This window comes from Dermacentor albipictus, chromosome 10 (genome assembly GCF_038994185.2).
Source record: "Dermacentor albipictus isolate Rhodes 1998 colony chromosome 10, USDA_Dalb.pri_finalv2, whole genome shotgun sequence".
Classification (NCBI taxonomy): Eukaryota; Metazoa; Arthropoda; class Arachnida; order Ixodida; family Ixodidae; genus Dermacentor; species Dermacentor albipictus.
In genome coordinates this window covers 68,172,596-68,196,475 of record NC_091830.1, presented here as the reverse complement: position 1 = coordinate 68,196,475, position 23,880 = coordinate 68,172,596, and the positions used below count along the sequence as shown (strand labels likewise).

Sequence of the window (23,880 nt, the reverse complement as noted above, 5' to 3'; positions counted from 1 at the left end):
TCGTGACGTGGGTTCGATTCCGCTCAACAGCAAAGAAATTTGGAGGATCGTTTTCGTCGTTGTAGAGCTGCACGTTCCCAGTGGCGCACACCTATAGTTACCCAAGTTGGCGTCAAGGACATTCATTGGAGGCCAGCACAAACCGAATGGCACACACCCAGTGCTCCAACGGCGTCAAATAGCTTTTTTTTTTCGAACAGCGGTGTATACCTGCCCAGTCCTGCCTGCAATTCGTATTCTCACTGTTTGATCGCTTTGCGTCGGAACTAAAGCATAAGAGTTCTCGTGTACGGCCAAACGAATGCTATCCAATACATCTAAGCACCAATCTTTACAATAACAAAAAAAGTCGCAGTTTCGCCGGAAATGCGAAGCATTGATTGCCATAGCAAATTAGTGGACGACTATACGAAGTAAGGATAGTGGTTTTACCGACCGTAAAAAGTTATCAATATAGACACTCTAACTAAATTAACAAGCATGGTGTCACGCGCGCACAAGCAAACATGAACACATCTGACTCGATGACCGCGGAAACTCGCTGTCAAAACGTTGGAGTGACGGCATACTGCGGCAGCAGCAGCGAGCGAAGTGGCATTCGTGCTGTCTATCGCTTCAACGCAAAGTGAGCGCCGGAAACACATAGCAGTCGCAACGCTACGAGCTGCCGACGCAGCTAGACTGTGCCTCCAACGCAGATCGCTCTCATGATACGGCTGGGTCACTGCGTTCAGCCGCCACGTACGAAGTTCCAGCCGGAGTAGAACGCCTCCCCCCCCCCCCCCTGCTAGTAACAGCGCAAAATGTAGACAAGGGACGAGACAAGAAGACACCACAAGCGCTGACTTTCAACAACGTTTATTCCGAAAGAAGCACGGCTTCTTATAAACATTGCCCTCACGTGTCGCAGTCACATGATCGCACATCATGTGAAACAAGCACTTTTTTTTTCCTTTTATGCACTCAAGATAGCGGTTGCACGTGCAAAAGCTCAAGTTCTTTTTTTCTCAGTAACAAAGACAGCGTGCTAACGCATTGGTCACGAAGTCTGGTAATCTCGGCTGCCTCAATTATCTCCCGGACCAGCTGGTCATTGTGTTTCTTCAGCACTTTACAGCGTCTAAATTCTGCGGCGCAATCTTTTGAGGGGCAATCCCTGATATGTATGCCTAGATTCCTGTTAGCCTGCTCGACGCTAAGTTTGTGTTCCTTCAGTCTCTCATTTGTGCATCTAGAAGTTTGCCCTATATACCTTTTTCCACATTTCAGAGGTATTGAATACACAACGGCTTCTGCGCACTCCACAAAACGATTCTGGTGATTAGTCGTGCACCCTTCCTGGTTTATCGGCTCTTCAGCATTGACGCGTCGGCAGAGGCTTTTTAGTTTTTTCGGGGCAGTAAACACTACATTAACTCCAGCTTTGCGCCCAATCTTTTTCAGGCGGTGAGATAGGTTGTGCACGTATGGCAGGGCCACGGTCCGTCGTTTTTCTTTTGGCTTCTCGCTACCTGGCTCGCCATGGGCACGCTCGAGTTTTAGGTTCTTGCTCATTTTTTCCGCAACGGACACAAGAAGGTGCGACGGGTAACCAGCCCTAGTAAGCCGGTCAACCTGCCGACGAAAACTTTGTTCCATTGTGTGGATGCACGATTTTTTGAGCGCATTTGTTAGACAAAGGTTTGCAATTGCTCTCTTCACCTCGTGCTCAGCAGCCTAACACCATAGCCACTGAGCAACCACGGCGGGTGACCCTTTGTTGAAGTACGCATTTTTGATACGCGACTGACAAATTGAGGAGGAGCTGAACCCTGTAACGAGTGCGAGGAAGGAGGCTAGAGGAGTGGACGTTTCATCCTTCTAAGCTTTGCGGTTTATTCGAAATAACAACAACAAAAAAAGGAACTGAGGCCATTGATGGGTTTGTTTTCGTTGCGAAGGAGACTGGCCGTGGGCAGTTTTTTGCGCCTGTTAACGCTGTGTTTTCCCAGAGAAATTTTCAAGTGTCCTGTCATCACCTCACTGCTTTGATGTCACTCTTCCTATTTTTTCTTGCGCTTGTTTCAAGGGTGGGCTGGTCTGCGCGAGAAGAATACACAAAAGATCGTTATCCGAGACAGATGAACTTGTAGTCCAGCGAAAAAAAAAAAAGAGAAAGAAATCTTTCATCGCGATATAGCGGGAGCTCTGTAGTGAAAGGACCGAAACTGTCGATCTTTGCTGAATTTAAATAGACCGAGCGCACCACGAAACGCCACCATCCCTCTTTTGCCTATAGTCTGTTTCGAAGATTCGCGAGAGATTGATTCATAACCGAACGCGTTCTTTGTACGCTTTGCCGTCGCCTTTCTCTCCACGCTGGTCGACACGTTATGGAGTGGTTTCTTCACATTGCCGCTTTTTCGCCATTGTTCTTGTAGCCGAGCTCTGTATGTACAAGCACGGCGTATTCTAAGAGCTGCACAAGATCTCTCAACTGAAGCGCGATCCTGGAGGCCTTCTCTTGTGTATAAGGGCGAATTCTTTTCGCGAGCATCGCGCGATCTTAATGATACGCTCGGAGCACCCCCCCCCCCTTCAAATTTAATTTTACCGGTCTACAGAAACGACGCGTTGTAATGGGCAGCCTCCTGAAGTATGTAGCATCGCTCGATAGGGTTCGCGTGCAGAACTTGGGGATATATGCCAGGACTCCAGAGACTGCTGTTTTTTATACTTTAGTTTGTGTCATCTGTCGTCTTGTTCTTTCTACCCTATGAGGTTGCGTCGGCTCGGTCGACGCGTGTTGTTACTGCCGCTGAGCGCGAGGACGTGGGTTCGATTCGCGGCTGTAGCCGTCGTATTCCGATGAAAGGGGTAATACAAAGACGCTCCTGCGTACCTAGATCTACGTGTGAACGTTAAAGAGCCCTGTGGGGGAACGAAATTAAGCCGGAGTCCGCCGACCGTCACGATGCCCCATATTGGCGGTGTGTGTTTCTTTTGAACGTTGTTACTCATCTGCCTCTATTCAGTCTCTTTGTTTCTGTACCAACTGCTTGCTATATATGCACGCTTCGTACGCGCTGCTTCCAGTCGCACTCAATTGCCAGGCTGATCCTTCTGTTCGTTTGCTTTCTGTATGTATGAAAACTGCATGTTTTCGCGGCAAATGAAAATAATGAACACCTTCTGCTGCGCAGCTGGTCAACCCGCAGCGGTGACTTAGCGGCTATGGTGTTGCGCGGCTAATCACGAGGTCGCGGTGATACGATCTCGACCGGGTGAGGTGGGTTGTGCTGAAGTGATGACAATGATTAAACGACAGCGTGACGACGACGCGACGACGACTGTGTGATGACGACGGGATAACGAGAGTCGGATGGGCAAGCTAGAATATCGACGAAGCAACGACCACGCTGGCATCGCGACCATGAACACATGCATACCTAGTGCAAGGCCAAGCTATTCGACCACTGGGTCCGAGTACAAGGCACGACGTGGTCAGATCACGAAGCTCGAGCGACGCCGATTGTACGACCACGACTGCATTATGATGGCGGTGTGACAAGGAATGCATGACAGGCTGTGTAGGCTGTGTGACGCCGATGCGTGACGACAACGGTATGACGAGAGTAGGATCACGAAGCTAAACTGAGGACGAGGGAACGACCAAGACGGTATCAGGACCAGGAGCACATACTTAGTGGCTCAAGCAAGCAGACAGCTTGGGGGGTTTGCGTAAGATAGATAGATAGATAGATAGATAGATAGATAGATAGATAGATAGATAGATAGATAGATAGATAGATAGATAGATAGATAGGCAGGCAGGCAGGCTCAACACGGCTGATGTAGGCTAGGAATGCTATTCGCATTAAAATCATCATCATAATCATCATCATCAGCCTGGTTACGCCCACTGCAGGGCAAAGGCCTCTCCCATATTTCTCCAACAACCCCGGTCATGTACTAATTGTGGCCATGCCGTCCCTGCAAATTTCTTAATCTCATCCGCCCACCTAACTTTCTGCCGTCCCCTGCTACGCTTCCCTTCCCTTGGAATCGAGTCCGTAACCCTTAATGACCATCGGTTATCTTCCCTCCTCATTACATGTCCTGCCCATGCCCATTTCTTTTTCTTGATTTCAACTAAGATCTCATTAACTCGCGTTTGTTCCTTCACCCAATCATTAAAATCATTAGCACTAAAATCAAATGAGGCTTAAGCGGACATTACTAAAATTTGTTAAAGCGCCTGCCTTAACGAAAGTAAACTCCGTGATTTGAAACTCTCACATGATGGTCTACTCGCCAGAAAGAAAGAAGTCGTTCCGAGTGAAATGCCCCTAGCAAACCGTCATAGTGAGAGTCACTTTTGCCCGATACGCAAGTTTCTTGTCCATGTCGCTCTCCGATGTGCGTCGTCTGCTTCGTTCGGGAAGCGATGAAAGGATACGTTGTCGTCTTTCCCCCGCGATGTCACGCACAATTGCACACACACCAAAAATATTTCGACATCCTTCTTTCTTTTCTTTTTCTGGGGGAGGGGGGGGGGCGATGCTTGTGCGTCGCGCAATCACGGCAATTGGAGAATTACGATGTATTCAGGGCATGTCGTGATAGGAGGCCCTCTGGACCTGAATCGCCTGGTTCTCGGCACGGCCGCTAGGTGGAGGGCGATCTCTTAGAATAGCGAATACGTTGCAGTAAAATATCTACCTGTATGGAAGTTTATGTACTTACAGCTTGGTTTGATATGCAAGGATGCGTTTAATGTGCGTCCAAATTTTCGGCATTGTTTCCAGATTAAATATTTGCCGCAACCTATCATTGTTTCAGTTTCAGGCCATTGTGCAGGTAAAGGCTTTAAAATGCGAAGCGTCACACTGACGTACACGGGCCGAACTTCTAGCGCCAAGTTCAAGAAACTAAAGTTTGACCTTCTTTTCGTCTTCATTAGTAATCGGCCTCTTTCTGCTAAACTAACCAATATAGACTTTTGAAAGACTGCTTTATCACTCTAATCTCCCTGAGTGTTTTAGTTTTCAGTCTCCCTTTAACATGGTGACCCTGATTGTGAGTTTCCGTTTTTTTTTTTCTTCGCAGTGACTTGCCGGCCGCTGTTCCCCATGTCGCCGCTCGGTGCGCCTCCTGGGACATCGCGCGCCTGACCAAAGCGGCCCCTGTCGGAAGACAGTGGCAACAAGACACTCTGTGACTCTGGCTGAACCGCTCGTCATGCAGTGGTTAGGGTTTAAGTTGTTTCGGTGCTCGAAAAGGCTAACTGGAGCAGTAATGCCTTCCGCGGCAAATGTGGATATATTGGAGAGCCTTAGATTAGGGGACGCGCAATCGGCTTGCGTGCGCAAAAACTAGGGGCCATGGTGCTGTGCATGCGCACACCCATACCTTGGTGTCTGCGCATGCGCAGTACCGTGGCCTCTAGTTCTTGCGTATACGCAAGACGTTTGCGTCCCCTAATCTAAAGGACTCTCTGTTCACCTATAGCTAGAAAATGGTGCAAGGCACAAAGTTTCTTGCTATAGTGTGCGCTCTTGATATACTGGCTGACTTCAATTATTCAGTTACAACGTACCCCGAAAAGTAAATAATTAGATGGGTAATTAAAGTAAGGTTGTTAATTAATAATCTCATCGCTGAATGATCGGGCAAGTTATGATGTCCGCCGTCTATGCGAAGCTTAGTCAGTAAACGTCGTTTTTCTTTTTATCTACAGTCCCCATTCCTTAGCAGTCGGTGACAGTGTCTTCGCCAGAAGCACTGCAATAATACGCCGGGCACAATGTCGCGGGCTCGATTCCCAACCACAGCGGATGGCCACATTTCGATGGAGCCGAAATGCAAAATGCATCGTGTGTACTTAAACGTAAGGATCACGTTAATGTAACCCCAGGTGGTCTAAATTAATCCGGAGCCTTCCCATTACACGGCGTCGCTCATAATTTACTGTGCAGTTTCGCGGGACGTCGATCATACTACAGGTTGGCACAGGAGTCGCTCTTGCTCGCTCGCGAATATTTTCGCAGGCTGCGTACTCACAAGTGCTCAAGCGTGCTCGCGGTCATCTGCACTCAATTGCGTTCATCTATAGTTACTTCAACCATTCACATTAACAGGCACGCGTTTATGCTCTCGTCTTCTCCGGCTCACGTAGGTACATACCTTCTCACGTTTACGTACTCAGTTCACTAAAAAAAATCACCGCCACTAACCGTCGTTCGTGCTCATGGTAACTGGAACTGTCCGCGCTCACGTCTGCTCAAGCTCACCGGCACTGACTCCTGCTCGTACCCATGTACACTCACCCTGGTCACACTGGAACTGTTCATGCTCACGTCTGCTAAAGCTCACCGGCACTGACTCCTGCTCGTACCCATGTACACTCACCCTGGTCACACTGGAACTGTCCATGCTCACGTCTGCTCAGTCTCGCCGGCACTGACTCCTGCTCGTACCCATGTGCACTCACAACGTGTACACTGGACTCACACCGTGGCACTGACTTCTGCTCGTGCCCATGTACGCTCACGGTGGTCACACTGGAACTGTTCATGCTCACGTCTGCTAAAGCTCACTGGCACTGACTCCTGCTCGTACCCATGTACACTCACCCTGGTCACACTGGAAATGTTAATGCTCACGTCTGCTAAAGCTCACCGGCACTGACTCCTGCTCGTACCCATGTACACTCACCCTGGTCACACTGGAACTGTTCATGCTCACGTCTGCTCAGTCTCACCGGCACTGACTCCTGCTCGTACCCATGTGCACTCACACCGTGTGCACTGGACTCACACCGTGGCACCTACTCCTGCTCGGGCCCATGTACGCTCACTGTGGTCACCCTGGAACTGTTCATGCTCACGTCTGCTAAAGCTCACCGGCACTGACTCCTGCTCGTACCCATGTACACTCACCCTGGTCACTCTGGAATTGTTAATGCTCACGTCTGCTAAAGCTCACCGGCACTGACTCCTGCTCGTACCCATGTACACTCACCCTGGTCACACTGGAACTGTTCATGCTCACGTCTGCTAAATCTCACCGGCACTGGCTCCTGCTCGTACCCATGTACACTCACCCTGGTCACACTGGAACTGTTCATGCTCGCGTCTGCTAAATCTCACCGTCACTGACTCCTGCTCGTACCCATGTACACTCACCCTGGTCACACTGGAACTGTTCATGCTCACGTCTGCTAAAGCTCACCGGCACCGACTCCTGCTCGTACCCATGTACACTCACCCTGGTCACCCTGGAACTGTTCATGCTCTGTCTGCTAAAGCTCACCGGCACTGACGCCCTGTTCGTACCCATGTGCATTCACCCTGGTCACACTGGAACTATTCATGCTCACGTCTGCTAAAGCTCACCGGCACCGACTTCTGCTCGTACCCATGTACACTCACCCTGGTCGCCCTGGAACTGTTCATGCTCTGTCTGCTAAAGCTCACCGGCACTGACGCCCTGTTCGTACCCATGTGCATTCACCCTGGTCACACTGGAACTATTCATGCTCACGTCTGCTAAAGCTCACCGGCACCGACTTCTGCTCGTACCCATGTACACTCACCCTGGTCACACTGGAACTGTTCATGCTCACGTCTGCTAAAGCTCACCGGCACCGACTCCTGCTCGTACCCATGTACACTCACCCTGGTCACCCTGGAACTGTTCATGCTCTGTCTGCTAAAGCTCACCGGCACTGACGCCCTGTTCGTACCCATGTGCATTCACCCTGGTCACACTGGAACTATTCATGCTCACGTCTGCTAAAGCTCACCGGCACCGACTTCTGCTCGTACCCATGTACACTCACCCTGGTCACACTGGAACTGTTCATGCTCACGTCTGCTAAAGCTCACCGGCACCGACTCCTGCTCGTACCCATGTACACTCACCCTGGTCACCCTGGAACTGTTCATGCTCTGTCTGCTAAAGCTCACCGGCACTGACGCCCTGTTCGTACCCATGTGCATTCACCCTGGTCACACTGGAACTATTCATGCTCACGTCTGCTAAAGCTCACCGGCACCGACTTCTGCTCGTACCCATGTACACTCACCCTGGTCGCCCTGGAACTGTTCATGCTCTGTCTGCTAAAGCTCACCGGCACTGACGCCCTGTTCGTACCCATGTGCATTCACCCTGGTCACACTGGAACTATTCATGCTCACGTCTGCTAAAGCTCACCGGCACCGACTTCTGCTCGTACCCATGTACACTCACCCTGGTCACACTGGAACTGTTCATGCTCACGTCTGCTAAAGCTCACCGGCACCGACTCCTGCTCGTACCCATGTACACTCACCCTGGTCACCCTGGAACTGTTCATGCTCTGTCTGCTAAAGCTCACCGGCACTGACGCCCTGTTCGTACCCATGTGCATTCACCCTGGTCACACTGGAACTATTCATGCTCACGTCTGCTAAAGCTCACCGGCACCGACTTCTGCTCGTACCCATGTACACTCACCCTGGTCGCACTGAAACTGTTCATGCTCACGTCTGCTAAAGCTCACCGGCACTGACTCCTGCTCGTACCCATGTACACTCACATCCTTCATCGCTCACTGAAAGCTCCATTTCAGCCTGTGAAGTGAGTGTTGAAGCGAGTTAGTGTGCCCGTGAGTGTCTGTGTGGCGTCTTATGAAACCCCACAATTAAATTAAATTACTGCGACACTGAGCTGATATAAATACGAGAAATGCGCCAAGCTAAACCTCCCTAATTATTTCCCTTTCCGTGACGTCCAAGAGAGGTGCCTTTTACAAGCGAGATAAGAGAAAGAAAGGAAAAAAAAATAGCCTTGCAGTTTCGCGGGAGTCAAGTTCCGTGCCGCAAGCTTGGTATATCTACTTCAGCTTTCCCCTACCCGGGGGCCTTCTTTACGATGGTCCGGCGCATCCCGATTCTAATTAAAGGTCCTGTTTACTTCGCAAAAGCTCGAGGCTCATACATACGACTTTCCGAAGGCTCCACGCTCTTGGACTCGGTAGGGCAAATTGCCGTTTTAACAGCGTATGCAGGCACGAGCGCGCGCACGCTATAGAATATCCGTTTCCGCTGCGAAAGTCTGCTTGACTCGATACGGCGCAATTCTCCGGCCAATTTCACCAAAGTGCAACTCGAGAGCTGTGTGTATGCCACAGAACCTTTTTTATTGTTATTATTATTTGTCTTACGCACCCGGGAAGCTTTGCGTCGCTGCAAAGAAGCTTGTGACCCGATATGGCCGGAAATTCTCGAGGCAATTTCCTTAAGCGGCTTTCGAGTTTCGTATTCGCATATGGTTATGCGGTTCCCAGCGAAAGCAATGTTTAGCGCTTGCGAATGAGAAATGGAATTGCCTATGCAGTTCCTAACTATTGATTTAACGAGGAAAAGTCTTTCCGGCAGTTTTTTAGCTTCTGCCACGAACTGGCCGATAGCAAGCTGTCTGATCGTATGCATGAAAAAGATTTGTACCTGAGCTGGTTTGTGCCTTGACGTTGGATGCATACTACAAAAAAAAAGAGAGATTTCCAGCAGGAAACTGGCGTATAGCGAAGACATACTGCTTAACTAGCAGTTGAACATTTAACGCTTGCACACCTCTTATAGCGGAACGAACAGTTCTGCAGTCACTTTGGGTGCCTCAACCTATAACGTCTTTATGCCTCTCTTCAAATAAAGAAAATAGTTCTTTAAAATTTATTTGGCGCTGGGATGAATCGAACCCGCGTCACACGGGCTTCTCAAGCACAGCACGCCGATGCTTTAGAGCTGCGCGACGAATGCCCGCGAGCAGCGAGGAAATAATGCTCAGCGTCAGCTAGCACGAACCGGCGCGCCACGAATCTCTGACTCCACACAAAAGGAGGGGGGAACTTCGCGCAGACTTCACGGGCGCACCGCTAGATGGCGCAGCGTGTCCGTATGGACCCGTAGGGAGTGCCCACCTTCCAGAAGCATTATTATTCAAAGAAGATGGAATGCTTATTCAAGAAGCTTATGCTTATGCTTATGCTTATTCTTATTCAAAGAAGATGGAATGGTTAACCGTTCAGCAATCGAGATTATCAAGAGACGTTTAGAGTATTCGTGGGAAAGAAAGGCACAGACTGGGAGAGCCGGAGTCATTGAAAGTGTACAGTATGCTGATAGAGGGTTTAAATACGAAAGATCGAGTTGAGATGGGCAAATGGCTATATATGGCGATAGGTCTGGTAAAACCTGATTAAATCAAGCACGCTAGGTGTCTGTTTGTATCCGCACCGTTTCAAAGCGAATGACAATAAATATCATCATCAGCAGCAGCATCATTGAAGCGCCAGAGGAGCCCAGCTGTAATACACGGCTCATAACGCCTTTCGGCGGTGGCAATACGGTGTGTCGGTCGCTACATTACTTGAATGCTAATTACAGTAAGGTCCACAGTCATCGGGATGTGAATTCTACCCAGATTTTTTCGCCTTCGCCCGTGTTGTCTAACTGCATTTGTGTGCGTGCTCTGCAGGTACTCGCGCCAAGTGGCCAACCACCCGAGCCTGGTGATCTTCGTGGTCTTCTCGCTGGCCACCACGGCCATCGTGGCCTCGCTCACCCTCTGGGAGCTGCCCAGCTTCACGGACCCTCTCAGGGTGAGTCCCCCGCGAATCCTCGATGCGGTGGGGGGGGGGGGGTGCGAAGTTCTGAAAAACAAAGCTTTTCTTTGCGAACCTCGCCGGGCTTTTGTGACCGTGGGCGCTGCCGCGGCACTACTCTCTACAGCCGAGTAGGGCAGCCAATCGCAGCGCGGGGTGCGCGCCGCCGGGTTCCTTGCACCGCCACCAGATGGCGCTCGCATCCGCGGCGGCGGCGCCGGCTGTGCGGAGGAACCAAAAAAACACACGCAGAAACTCCTCTGCTAGTTGTCTAAGTATGCATAAGCGTTGTGCCACTTGCTCTTCTCCACGCAGCCCGGTGTCGTTATCAATGTTATGACCCCTCCGGTACCTGCGAAAGCTCTGCGGCGACGCGAACTCCTGCTGTCGGCGGCGTGAGGCGAATTGATGACGCAAGCAAACTACTGCAGGTGGTGGCGCCAGGTGCGCTGACCACGTTCCTATCCTTACGTGCACGAACCGGCGCGCCACGAATCTCTGACTCCACACAAAAGGAGGGGGGAACTTCGCGCAGACTTCACGGGCGCACCGCTAGATGGCCCAGCGTGTCCGTATGGACCCGCAGGGAGTGCCCACCTTCCAGAAGCATTATTATTCAAAGAAGATGGAATGGTTAACCGTTCAGCAATCGAGATTAGCAAAAGACGTTTAGAGTATTCGTGGGAAAGAAAGGCAGAAACTCCTGCTGTCGGCGGCGTGAGGCGAATTGATGACGCAAGCAAACTACTGCAGGTGGCGGCGCCAGGTGCGCTGACCACTTTCCTTTCATTACGTGCCGTTACCTCTTCAGCGGCCTTATCCACCCGTGTTGCAATACTATCAACCGTGACCAACCGTACTACAGAGGTGGCTGCGTATGGCGTAGCCGAGCGGGCCTGCGTTCCCGCCGCTTATTTGGCGTTGAAGTGAGAGAGGCAGCATGAAGGTGAATTCGTTCGCTGCTGCGGGCCCTGTCTTGAAGGCGATCGTATCACGTGACGGAAGGAGGGACAGGTTTCCGCGTTGGGTAGGCATAGCGATGTTTACGCATTTGAGAGAACCAGAAAGCTCGCCTTCTCGCGACAGTGGCGGCGGCATTGCATTAGCCTGTCTACAATGCCTGAATGAAAGCCTGCCGTGTCACTTTGTGCGCACGTTCAATGAGCACAAACTCGTGTTTCGAGTCTTTATGCACGCACACAAAGCATCAGTGTATATAGATTCCAACTCATCGGACGTGCTGCATTTTTTATTTATTTATTTTGATATGATGACCTCCGAGATCCGGCAACGCGCGCTGGTTGTCACCGCGCTTGCCACCCGCCGTGGTTGCTCAGTGGCTATGGTGTTGGGCTGCTGAGCACGTGGTCGCGGGATCGAATCCCGACCACGGCGGCCGCATTTCGGTGGGGGCGAAATGCGAAAACACCCGTGTACTTAGATTTAGGTGCACGTTAAAGAACCCCAGGTGGTCAAAATTTCCGGAGTCCCCCACTACGGCGTGCTTCATAATCAGAACGTGGTTTTGGCACGTAAAACCCCATATATGAAACATCAAGGCATCGTCATAGTAAGTTTATCCCATTACCGACTATAAAAAATAATTGTTTCAAGTTTAGTTATTTTCCCCGAACTTGTAGAGACTGGAACTCTCTTCCAGATTCTGCTGTTCGGTCGACATCATTAGCTGAATTCCTACGCCACTTAGAAAATTTCATCTATGGCACTAGCATAGGGCGAAGAGATCAGATTGCTGCTGTATAAGATTACTGTTCTGATTTCTGAGTGATGCATTTTTGTTTTTGTTTATGTGTGCATTTCACGAGATGATCTTTTTTTTTTTTCCTCTTAACTAATGTATAACTATGGTTTTCAATATGTACTGTACTACTCATTTTGCTGTTCAGTTCCGTTTTTTCCACTCCTGTTATAGCCCCTCAATGAGGCTGACATTATTAATAAATGAAATGAAATGAAATATTATTATTATTACCGCGCTTGCCATCCGATATCGGAGGCCATGCAAATATACGCGCCTGTCGCATTTCAGCGCCTGCTGCACCTGGACGATGATGGGAAACCAGCGGCAAGCTTTCTGCGCGCAGACCAGATGGCACGGACGTGTTTTTAAAGCGATTCTTATCATGAATACGAAGTTTGACCGCATTAAAAGTTGAGTCGCATTAGCATACACTTAAGAGGGTGAAGGCGAAAGCCTGCACGCTCACGAGACATTCATTACATTGCTTGACATTCTCATCGGAACGCGCTGTTACTTCCTATTACTTATTTTCCCCCACCAAAGTCGTCGGTTCGAGCGCCTTAATTATATCTTAATTAACTGTGCCTTAATGCGCCCTAATTAACACAAAATGGCGAGGGTTCGACTTCCGCCAAAGGTCGTGGATTCGTGATTAACCGAGCCTTAATTAACTTCGCCTTAATTGACATCATAGCTGTGGTTTCGACCATCGATGGGGACACCACCGATTTGGTGCCATTGAATGTTGGTCCCACCAAAGGTCGAGGGATCGACTCCCACCAATGGTAGGGAGTGGCACTATCAATTTGGGTGCCATAACGCCGGACGGTCAATTTTTCGATAACGCCGGACAACGAATTTTTCGACCCGTACTTAGGGCTTCCGCCCTAATAGATCAATAGTCGCGTTGCAGAGAAAAACTCCTGTCGCTTTCGAAAATTTTCTCATAAACTTCCGACATCTTAGGTTTACATTAAATCTTAGTGTCATCTAATACAAAAGTCGCAATGCTACAAATGATATGGGTGGGATGTACGTTGCTAAGCAGTTCTGTAGTACGTAATGTGTGGATTATACTTGCGGTTCGTGTCCGTTCGTATACAAAACTGTGAACTGCTGTGTATCTTCGGGGGCCGTTCCAGGTACTTTTATTTATTTATTCATGGTGCTGTACATGTGTGATTTGCTAGCTTGTGTGGCTTTTTTGGAATCATGCGCAGCACGTAATGCCTGCCCGTGCTCTCTGACTGCATTCCTTGTTCATGACACATTTCGAGATTTTCGTCGTGCGACCTAGTTTGGCAACTTCTGCCGCACAAATGAGTCATTCTCTCCTTTAAGGTCATGTCATTAATAAAAAAATCATCAAAAATTACCCTTCTGTTCCTGGCGAAGTACCCACTCTTACTGTGAAAGGACGCTTAGTATTGGCAGAAAAGATGCAAAAACGACCAATGAGTCACCACGCCGCCCTCCGACATTTTACTCACGATGGTACGTGGCAGTGTTGCTAACTTAGCGATAAAGTCGCAAAATTTGGCGAGTATTTATTGATTTCGACTACAACTGTTCCCTTGTACAGTTGGCGACGGTTTTAGTAACTTTCTTTTACTGGCGTAGATGTTCAGTATGCTGCCCCGGTAAACTTCCTGAATGGGACATTGCCCTTATTTTATCCCAAGAACGTGCCTCCATTTGTCGCTGCTTCTAAAGAAATACCTGAGTTCTTTAATACATTATTGGTTTATTTTATTTATATGAAGATACTGCAGCCCGTCAAGATTACCGCGGACGGGGGGTGATGCAAAATTGAAGTAAACTTCATGAAAGACACGCCGTCTTTGTAATCATGCTTAACCAACTAGCCCACCAACACATGCTCAGTTTCATGAAAGACATTAAGACAATTGCGCCTTATATACAAACACTGCGAGATGAAAAGAAAATAAGGAATGCTATCATACGACACGTGTGCATATCGTAAGGACATAACAGTAATAAATCCAACATCATTCTACGCATCTCAGAAAAAAAAATCCTGTAGAAGAAGCGTGGGCGTTTCATCAGAACAGTTTCAAAGTTCAATGGCTTGGAGGAAAGAACTATACTTGAGGGAGAGAATAGGGTTTGTGGCTGTTGGTCGTTGGTAACATGGTTGCGGAGGATGGGTAATTATTTCGGGAAGCATAACGGTTTCAGTTCACCAAAAACGAACAACAGTTTTAAAAAAAGTAGTAAAGGACTCTGGAATTACCGAAGAGCATGTTGTTGTTGAAGGCGCTTTTTCTATGCGAAGCACGATCTTGAGATCTGATCCCGATTTCGAATATTGGGGAGTCGTTTTCCCCTTTTCGCTATGCGAGTGTCGACTCGCCACGGCGGGGGGTAACTTAACGCTGTAGTTAAGAGATAGTCGTGTAGTAATAGCAGGAACCATTAAAACATGAGAAAGACAAAATTTCGAGCAAGTCATCGCCGTCATCATCGCTTAGGCTCCTCGCTAAATGTGTAGCGTTTTGGGCCACTGCCTGACCACTTTGTTCCAAAAGTAATTACTGTGCTCCGGTATGTGGCTTATTGGTCAACGACCGGCTTCCACTAACAACGCCACGCGGAACAGAAGAAAGAAAACAAAAAAGTCACTGCGAGCTGCGGCTTGTCCTGCTCTCTGCACGGCGGCCTGCTGAGCCCAATGTTGCCTAGTTGCGGCAGCACGCGTAGCATCTTTGCTTCTTCAGCAGCGGTTCGTACCTTGCGAGGATGTGTCATAACGTGTACCGAAGAAAACGAGAGTGAGATGTATTTCATCATCATCATCATCAGCCTGATTACCCACCTTAATTTATTATTTTAAATCTATGGTTAGGTGGACCTTCGGAAGTTGTGGGTGCCAATTAATTGCGTCAGCAGTTTCGTGAATAACAGCTCACTCTATCTCTTGCGCCAGCAACTCTCTAGACTTTGCTATGTTCCAAGTGGTTGGTCCGAGGTCTGACTGAATCCATTTGCAATAAAATCATCATAATCACCATCATCAGCCTGGTTACGCCCACTGCAGCGCAAAGGCCTCTCCCATACTTCTCCAACTACCTACCCCGTCATGTACTAATTGTGGCCATGTTGTCCCTGCAAACTTCTTAACTTTCTGCCGCCCTCTGCTACGCTTCCCTTCCCTTGGAATCCAGTCCGTAACCCTTAATGACCATCGGTTATCTTCCCTCCTCATTACATGTCCAGCCCATGCCCATTTCTTTTTCTTTTTTGTCATCAGAGAAAAGTTGAGAGGTTGTCCTGAATCAATGTTCTGACCTGTACCGAAGAGTAAGCACAGGTATCCAGACTACGTGGCGCACATGTCACACGCCTCGACTCTTGGCACGGTACGTTGCTGTTGATGACGATGACAATGATGCTTTGTTGGCATCCCCTTCGAAACGGGATGGTGACAAGTAGTCGCATAGCGTGTTTGAGTTAACCAGGTTCACCTAAATGCAGCATGCAACTGCTATATACAACTGCAACATGTCGGGACACCTGAAGGAATGTAACGGAACTGCAATGCAAAGTTTGTAAGTACCGACGCGAAGCGGCGCTTATGTCAGATGACACGATACGATGGTAATGATAATGATGGTGCACGCTTGCTCGCCGCATTGAAATTGCGCAACCGTCCTATTAGAGAGTTTTAGAATTGGGGGCGCAAGGCTCTGGGCCCCCAAGCCGCGTTGCGTTGACATAAAAACTGTTTACAGCGCAAACACATGCAACCACAAAATAAGGGACAGGACACAAGCGCTTGTGTCCTGTCCCTTACTTTGTGGTTCCATGTGTTTGCGCTGTAAACAGTTTTTATGTCAAGTATGCACCAACTCGCCCAGAAAGAAGTTTTAATGAAGTACCGCGTTGCGTCGGTTGCTCTTGGGTCTAGGTGAGCAGCAGAGTTTGAGGATTGGGTCGAACGCAGACAGCGTTGAGTTGAGCGCTCGGGGTGCCGCAGTGTGGAAAATAGAAAGGTGCTTGAAAGAAAAAAAAATGAACCTCTTTTGTTCCAAGTGAAAACAAACAGAATGCATTTTTGAGCAAAAAGAACGAACAATGAAATGTAAGAAACTGTGTTAGTACCAGTTAGCATTACGAATTAAGTGTGCGATTCTAAGCCAAGCAAAGCCAATCGAACCCAAGTGCTCTTAGTTGGTGTTTTCTTGTGACGCGCTGCGAAAAAACTGTGAGTTCACCCCTGTGAAATGGCGAAAATCAGTCGAAGTAAACAAAGTTTGCTCTGCGACCATCTGCTGTACGCCATCGCTGTCACCCGTGAGGGCGGCCCACGACGGCTTGGGGGCCCACGCTAGTTTTCGATTCTTGGGTCTTGGGTTAACGCGAACGCAAGAGCCCAAGACAGGCTTGGGTTCTGCACATGCGCACTTGTCGCGCGCAATTTTCTTGGGTCCCCAAGCCGCTTGGGCCCCCAATTCTAGAACTCTCTATTGAGTTTAGACACCACAGCGCAAAAGTTACTTTCACATTGAGAAGACAGATGCATGGACGGACGATGCACAAGCGACTAATTCATTGACACACTGAATATACTACATGCGGTGCACATGCCCCCACAGGCAAGAAGGAGAGAGAGAGAGAGCAAATGATAAATGAAAGGTAGGGAGGTTAACCAGGACTGAGCCCGGTTGGCTACCCTACACTGGGGAAAGGGAAACGGGGACGGAAAGATTAAAGAAAGAAGAGAAAGTCCACCAGGGATATCGTTCAGTCACTCAGTCCGGATTACAGACGCTGACTGAATCCTGTATCTTTCAAATATCGCAGCAGCGCTTTTGTGGCCTTTTGTAGCTGCGATATACGAGGCCATGCTCCCAAGATCTTGTTCAAGGTGAACGGTTTTCTATCTAACTGGTTGAGAGCTGTGCAGAGATCTTGTCTTTCATTTTCAAATGATGGGCTGTAGCACAGTAAATGGTCTATAGTTTCTTCGACACCGCAGGCATTGCACTCGGCGCTATCAGCCATTCCAATCAGAAACAAAAGTTAAACACAGAGGCATGTGCCACAAGCACCACTACATCAGAGGCACAAAGTAAAGCGTCTTATCATGTGGCAGGAAAAATGTCTGGAGTAAAAAACTGGCCTCAAAGCTCCTTAATTTTTTTTACAGAAGTATGCCCCATTCATATGGCTTTAAGAAGAAACCAACCGTCTCATAAACGTGACCGTCAGCATTCTCGATACGGTTATCACCATTTTTCAAAATTTTCTACACCGCTGGAGCGCTCAAGTGGCCCAAAATGATGCGCCTCCGTCGAGTACTGCGGCCTGTCCTCGAGAGCCAAGGAGAAAAAGCGGGCCGTGCGCAGCGGGCGTGCAGCCTGCGCGAGGAGAATCGAGGAGGAAAGCTCTTCGGGGAGGGGAGTGTCGCTACCTTCAAGTTATCAAGGGGTTTTATGCCCCGCTGGCGCCTCCCAGAGGTTGAACGGGAGATAAAGCCCCCTTAAACTTAAACGCGAGACAGTTTGTGGCGCCGCCCCGCGGCTGCTGCGGTGTCTACGCTGCGCCTTTCTTCTCGGAGGCCACGCACAGCAAACTTAGCAACGTGCAGCTGTCGGGATTATACGGGCAGGGCAAAGATAAAATGGGTTTACTGTCTGTTAATACATTAGCATTAGGAATGTAAAAGTGGAAAAGGTGCATGTGTTTGGAGTGTGGGGCATTGCTCCCGTGGTACATGTAGCGAGGGGATGGCAGAGCTTTAAATGTGTATGACGTACATATATACCTAATATATATATATATATATATATATATATATATATATATATGTGTGTGTGTGTGTGTGTGTGTGTGTGTGTGTGCACAGGGTGTTTCAGCGAAAACTTTCAAATCTTTTTTAGCGTTTTCCTGTGGGAGATAGCTCAAGTCTAGTTTATGAGCCGGCCTACCCGAAGCGGCGGACACTACTTGCTCAAAAAAAAATTTGATGTGCAAGATCGAGTAATTAACAAGAATTAGCTCATTCATTTTGGCTGATTATCTCATGACCCTTATTGCAATTTATAAATCCTAGCAGCGGACTTCGCAAGGCGGATCCACTTGGAATCAATTCTCAGGACGCCACCAGTTTCGAGATATAAGTTCTTGAACTTTGCGTAGAAATGCATTGGCCTTCCAGTCACTTGTGTGCTTCAGTGCATGAAACGACGTTTTGTTAACAAATTAACTGGAACGCCAAGGCATTTCTCCGCAAAGTTCGGAAATTTATATCTCGACACTGGTGCCATCTTCAAAATTCGTTCCAAGTGTATCCGCCTTGCGAACTCCAGCCTAGAATTTGTAAATTGCAATATGGGCCATATGATGTAATTAGTCGAAAACCTAATTAGTGAATTTTTATTAATTAGTCGGTTTTACATATACAATTTTTTGTGCAAGTATTGCCCTCCGCTCCGAGTAGCCCAGCGCATGAACTAGTGATATCTGCCAGAGGCAATTTTTAAAGATTTTGAAAGTACTCACTGAAACGCCCGATATATTTATCTTGGATCCGGGGCCTGAGGTGCGACGTAATGCTGACGAATTTCTCTCTCGTTTACCGCTAAATCGCCTCTGAGATTTTTTTTCTAGTTCGCAGACATATACTTTTCGTATATTTAGCTAACATGAGCAATAATTGCTGAGAATATTCTCGGTGATCGCGAAATCAGTCAGCACAGCTGCTTGCGATGACGCTGCATGACGACATGGCGGACGCAAGAGCAAGCGATTTCCTACCAGTAATTTTGACACGAGATTGTAAATTCCCTGTGGCGTGCAGTGCAATGGTATTTGGCTCACAAGTTTATAGGAGCAGTAAAGTTTCGTTCGTTCTCTGTCCTCGCTTCACCGTTGGAACTTGAAGCTTCTCGGACGATGACCGGCAGTTGTTGATCAAACGCAGGCAGGAAACGATGAGATCAGATGTACAAGAAATATTTATACGTAAACTTTTCTATATACATGGCAGGTAAAACAAATACATTACAAATTTGAACAATTGGGAAACAAAGTCTCACTCTTCGACTGTCTCAATGACTGTTAGAGCCCAGACTCGTTTTAACGTACATAGTACGGAGGCTCACTGATCTATCAGCAATCCTGATTTCAGCCAAGTCTGAGGGACAGCATGTCGTCCCGATTTCTATAGCCCAAATATACAAAGAAAAAAAAGGCGGTAGGGATGTTGGCCCGTCCCACAGGTTCAGTTGCCCATCAGAGTCAACCGTTTGTTAAGCCACAACCCACAGGGATGGGCTTACTCTTAAAAATAAACATATTGGGAAAAAAAGCTCTTTTCCTTCTTCCCTAAAACTCCGTTGCCCTCTCATTTCTACGTAGTTAGTGACGGGCTCAGCAAAACCCGCCAGGCCCGACCAAGTTATCGCTAGACCGCCTCATATCCCAACGGCGTCTAGGTCTCGGAAGCAGGGGCATCGACACCACGTATTGCCGCTGTACTCAAAGTTTGGCCGTGTGGGAGACGGATGGCCCTCCTTGTCCTTCAAACTTATTGTCTACAAGACAAAGTTCTCCTAGTGCGTGTTTGCAAGACGCCGCCGTCCGAATGCACTCTTCACGTGTGCACCGCACCCCTACAGCGTGCACTGTAAGCTGGCCTTCGACACCACACAGGCAGTCGCACCCAACAACAAGGCTGGCGATTGCGTTCCGGACGCGTAGCAGAATAGATCCCTGCTCCGTATATGCGGCACGGCGTCAAGGTTGCTAAGCCCTTCTTAACCGCGGCGGCGCCTCCACTTAGTCAGGTACTCGGGCGCCAGAGCCACCATACCGTGTACAATGGTCCCTTTCAAGGCGGGTCTGTGCGGACTCGTGTAACCGTCGGCGGACTGCCAACACCGTGCGCACAATACCGACTTCCTGGAATCGGCAATCGCCCTCCTGGCGCCTGCCGCGACGCGTCACCCAACACCGCGCGGTCCGTGACCCCACATAACACAGAAACGATTGCCCCGCTGACATGGGGGGGGGGGCACCCCCTCTCTATACACACAGCACGTGGCCGATTCGTGACACTTAAGAACACGAACAATCAGAGCGACCTTACAGGAGCCTCGTTGGCATATCGGGAACATTTTCTTACTATATACATTCAAAAATGCTTCCTGGCCCTTTAAGGTCCCACAGCTGCATTAGGGGCCCTCAAGGCCCCAGAGCTACATTGGCTCTGTGGTATAGGCGCCGTGGTGGCGGCCTGATGAATGATGTTAAACCACCGGGTATTCACAAAACGCGGCACACGAGCGTCTTTGTCTTTATCGGAATGCGGCCGCCCGATCGAGTTGGGAATCGAACCCTCGAATTCTTGCTCAGCAGCAGAATGCAATAGCCATGGACCCAATGCGGCGGGTATATTCGTGCCAAAAGCGTTTGGGCTGCGCACTTGGCAGTGCGGGGTTATTTTGAGTCAGCGGCTCTCGTTTGAGCCGTTTCAATGAGTAAGACATGGCGGCTTCATTGTGCCGCACACAAACGGAGCGGCGTGATCAAAGCACTAGGGACGACAAGATTGAGGCGCTGGGTTGTTTCGCCGCTGTTAGATTAGCTGTATGTAACTTCACTTGGTGTGAAGTTAATTAACGCGGCGTTTGCTTTTCAGAGTGCGCGCGATCTCTTTCTACTTTTCTTGCACAAAATACATGCGAGCCGGGCAGTCTTCTTCTTTCTTTTTTTGCGTTATGTTCGGCCTCAAACATGCGCGAAGAAAACCTCGACGTTCCATGGAGCTACGCATATTGAGTCGAGGAGCTGGCAGTGCTCTACAAGGTCAACTCACGGAATAAAATAAATCAACGAACAACAAATGATGTAGCAGCGTTCTTTTCACGGGTAACACGTGAACGCTGTCCGGAACATATATCAGCACTGTCCTGTGTCCTTCCTGCTTTTTTGTATACGTCGTCTTGCGTTGCACCTTCAAGTTGTACAAACAATACCAACTTGCCCAAATGTCGATTCTTCTATGGGGAACGCATAAATCTAATTGTGGGTGCGTAAGCTGTAGTGCGAAGTCACCGCTGAAAAAAAGTGGCGATGGAACGAACCACGTGACTGCTTCAGGTGCCTTCGACGCTCGTTAAAGCTTCGTTGGTAGCGCCGCGGATAGGGTCAGCAGAGAATGGCCCGAAAGTGTAAGATGCGTTCTGGGAGGAACACGACTTCGGAATAGCGGGGCCAACAACCATATCAGGGTCATCAAAGGCGGTGCTGCTCTTTTGATTGATTAAGTGCTGGGGACACTGGGGCACGACAGCAAAGCAACTCCAAGCTCTACTCAATTGTTGGGTTTGCTTGCTTGTGCGTTTCCTTGCTTCCTTATTTTTAAACTGCTCCTCTTCGTTCTGGCATACGCTGTTTGTGATTGTTTCACTTACATTGTGATTTACCATCTTGTTCTCTTTTTCACTCCCCATCCCCCCACCCCATTGTTCCTGTCTTCAATTACTATGTGATACATCGCCTCGTCCCTGAAGAATAGGCAGGCGTTGTGTTCGTTATGGTGGTAGCTGTCAGCCTGCGTATTGCGTTCTCTTTCTCATCTGCCTATTTGTAATGTAGGTCCTTAAACCAAATAATATTAATTTCAGCAGCAATGTGTGCTCTACGATATTCAATCAATTCATCATCCGGTCTGCGCGCGCAAACGTGTGCAACCTATACGCACGGCTTGCGGATGTTGGCAATTCATTATTGTATAAAATGCATGTGGTTCAAGCGTTTGAAAGAACACCTATATCACGTCACATTACGCAAGCCTACGGTTTCCTCTCGCCTGCAGCCGCTGTCAGGATTGGGGGCTCAATCCCATCGTCCGTGGTCCTTTGCCAAGATTGGAGTACGGCATGAATTCGAAGGTAGCTGGCCCATGCCGTCGTCCAACTTATTTACGCTGAGATCGTTGATGAAGTGAAGAACTGTTTCTCATCGAGAACGAGGAAAAGGGGTTTATTTACAGAAATTAAATCAGTCTAACATGACTGCTTGAGAAAAAGAGTATCAGTCCAACATGACTGCATGAGAGAAGTGACTCAGTCTAACATGACTGCTCAAGAGAAGTGTCCTCAGCATTCGCACAACCACAGTTTTTATACACTCGATCCGCCGGTCCTACGACGCGGCGACTGTTCGTTTACTCATCACCAACGCGCCGCTGCTCTGCAGAACAGTTTACGTACACAAAGGCAACCGCGCTCTGATGCCCGACGACGGCGTTGGCGGGTGCCGTTCCGGGAACTATCGTTGCCGATCGAGGGTCGCTCGTTGTTCCGTGCCACTCCGAACCGTGAGAAGCACAAAAATACGTCGTTCCCGCGGCAGCTTGTCCAAGCGTGTCAAATCAGCTCCGCGTTGGGGAACTCCGGAATCATTGTTCACGCACCGAACTAGTTCCGTCACAATGTCGAAGGGGCTGGAGGAAGGCGGCGGATTCCAGCGCAAAGGTCGCTTCTTTGAACGCCTCCCAGCTGCAGCGACGGAGAGGGAGAGGTGCGCGTCGTGTCGCCCTGTCGTAACTGTGTGGCAATCTTGTTTCACAGCTCGCCATTCTTGACACCGCTGGCGGGGCGCATGGCTCTCCCGCCACTGAAATCACAGCGAGAGAGAAAGAGAGTGAGCAGGAATTGAAGGAAAGGGAGAGATGCGAATAAGACGCACTTCTAGTTTGCTACCCTACACAGGGCAAAGGGGTTACGCAATGAGAAGAAAGAAAGAAAGAAACTGTGCAATGAGAATGACGGTTAGTACATGAATTTCTCCTATCTTCACGATTGAGTCTTCAAGCGTCATTGCGGCGTTATTTATTTCGCTTTAGATTTTCTAGATTCCCAAGAATTCGTGGCTTTAAAAAAAACACAGCATGGCAGTTAATCTCTGCGCACTCGCGTAATCATTGCGAATTCTTGCATTTATGACGCAGTGTCCTGTTGAAAGTTATTGATCTGCGAACTGTCAAAACCATTTGAAGTTAAACAGGCGAAGACTATAGGTTAGTACCATTCCTAGGCTAATCCATATACCGCTCGTCATTCTCATGCTGACTGAAGCGACAGGCTTACAGCTTCCGTAGACGCTATAGCGCTTGGGTCCCCTCGAGGAATTTTTTTTTTTTGGAAACCCTATGACTGAAGTGGCTTGGTTTTCTGGGTGACGGTTCTGCATATTAATCCGTTTCAAGATTAGTATGCAGATGACCGTCAGCGTAGGGAGCCAAGCACCGCGGCCGGGCCTCCTGTATAGCGCTGTTGCTTGCTAGAGAACTACACTACCTCTAAGCGAGTGAAACAAAAAAAAAAGATAAAGAGGAATTTGATGTGGTTAGGTCACACACACACACAAAATGAGGACAAAGGGAATAGACGAAGACACACGTGGCTATATGTTTAGGGATAGTAATAGCTTAACTTTCAGAAAGAACAAAAAAGTGAGA

The 23,880-nt window shown here is 48.7% G+C and overlaps 1 protein-coding gene across 4 annotated transcripts in view; it reads left to right on the top strand.

Moving 5' to 3' along the window:
* Window positions 1–23,880, top strand: part of LOC135899632 (protein dispatched homolog 1-like) — a 500,922-nt gene that overhangs the window by 400,309 nt on the left and 76,733 nt on the right. For all 4 annotated transcript variants that reach the window (XM_065428947.2, XM_065428939.2, XM_065428962.2 and 1 more), the window contains 2 exons: window positions 5,089–5,228; window positions 10,501–10,624. In XM_065428947.2, the coding sequence (XP_065285019.1) occupies window positions 5,221–5,228; window positions 10,501–10,624 (132 nt within the window). In that variant the 5' untranslated portion in view covers window positions 5,089–5,220. The remainder of the gene's footprint in view (window positions 1–5,088; window positions 5,229–10,500; window positions 10,625–23,880) is intronic.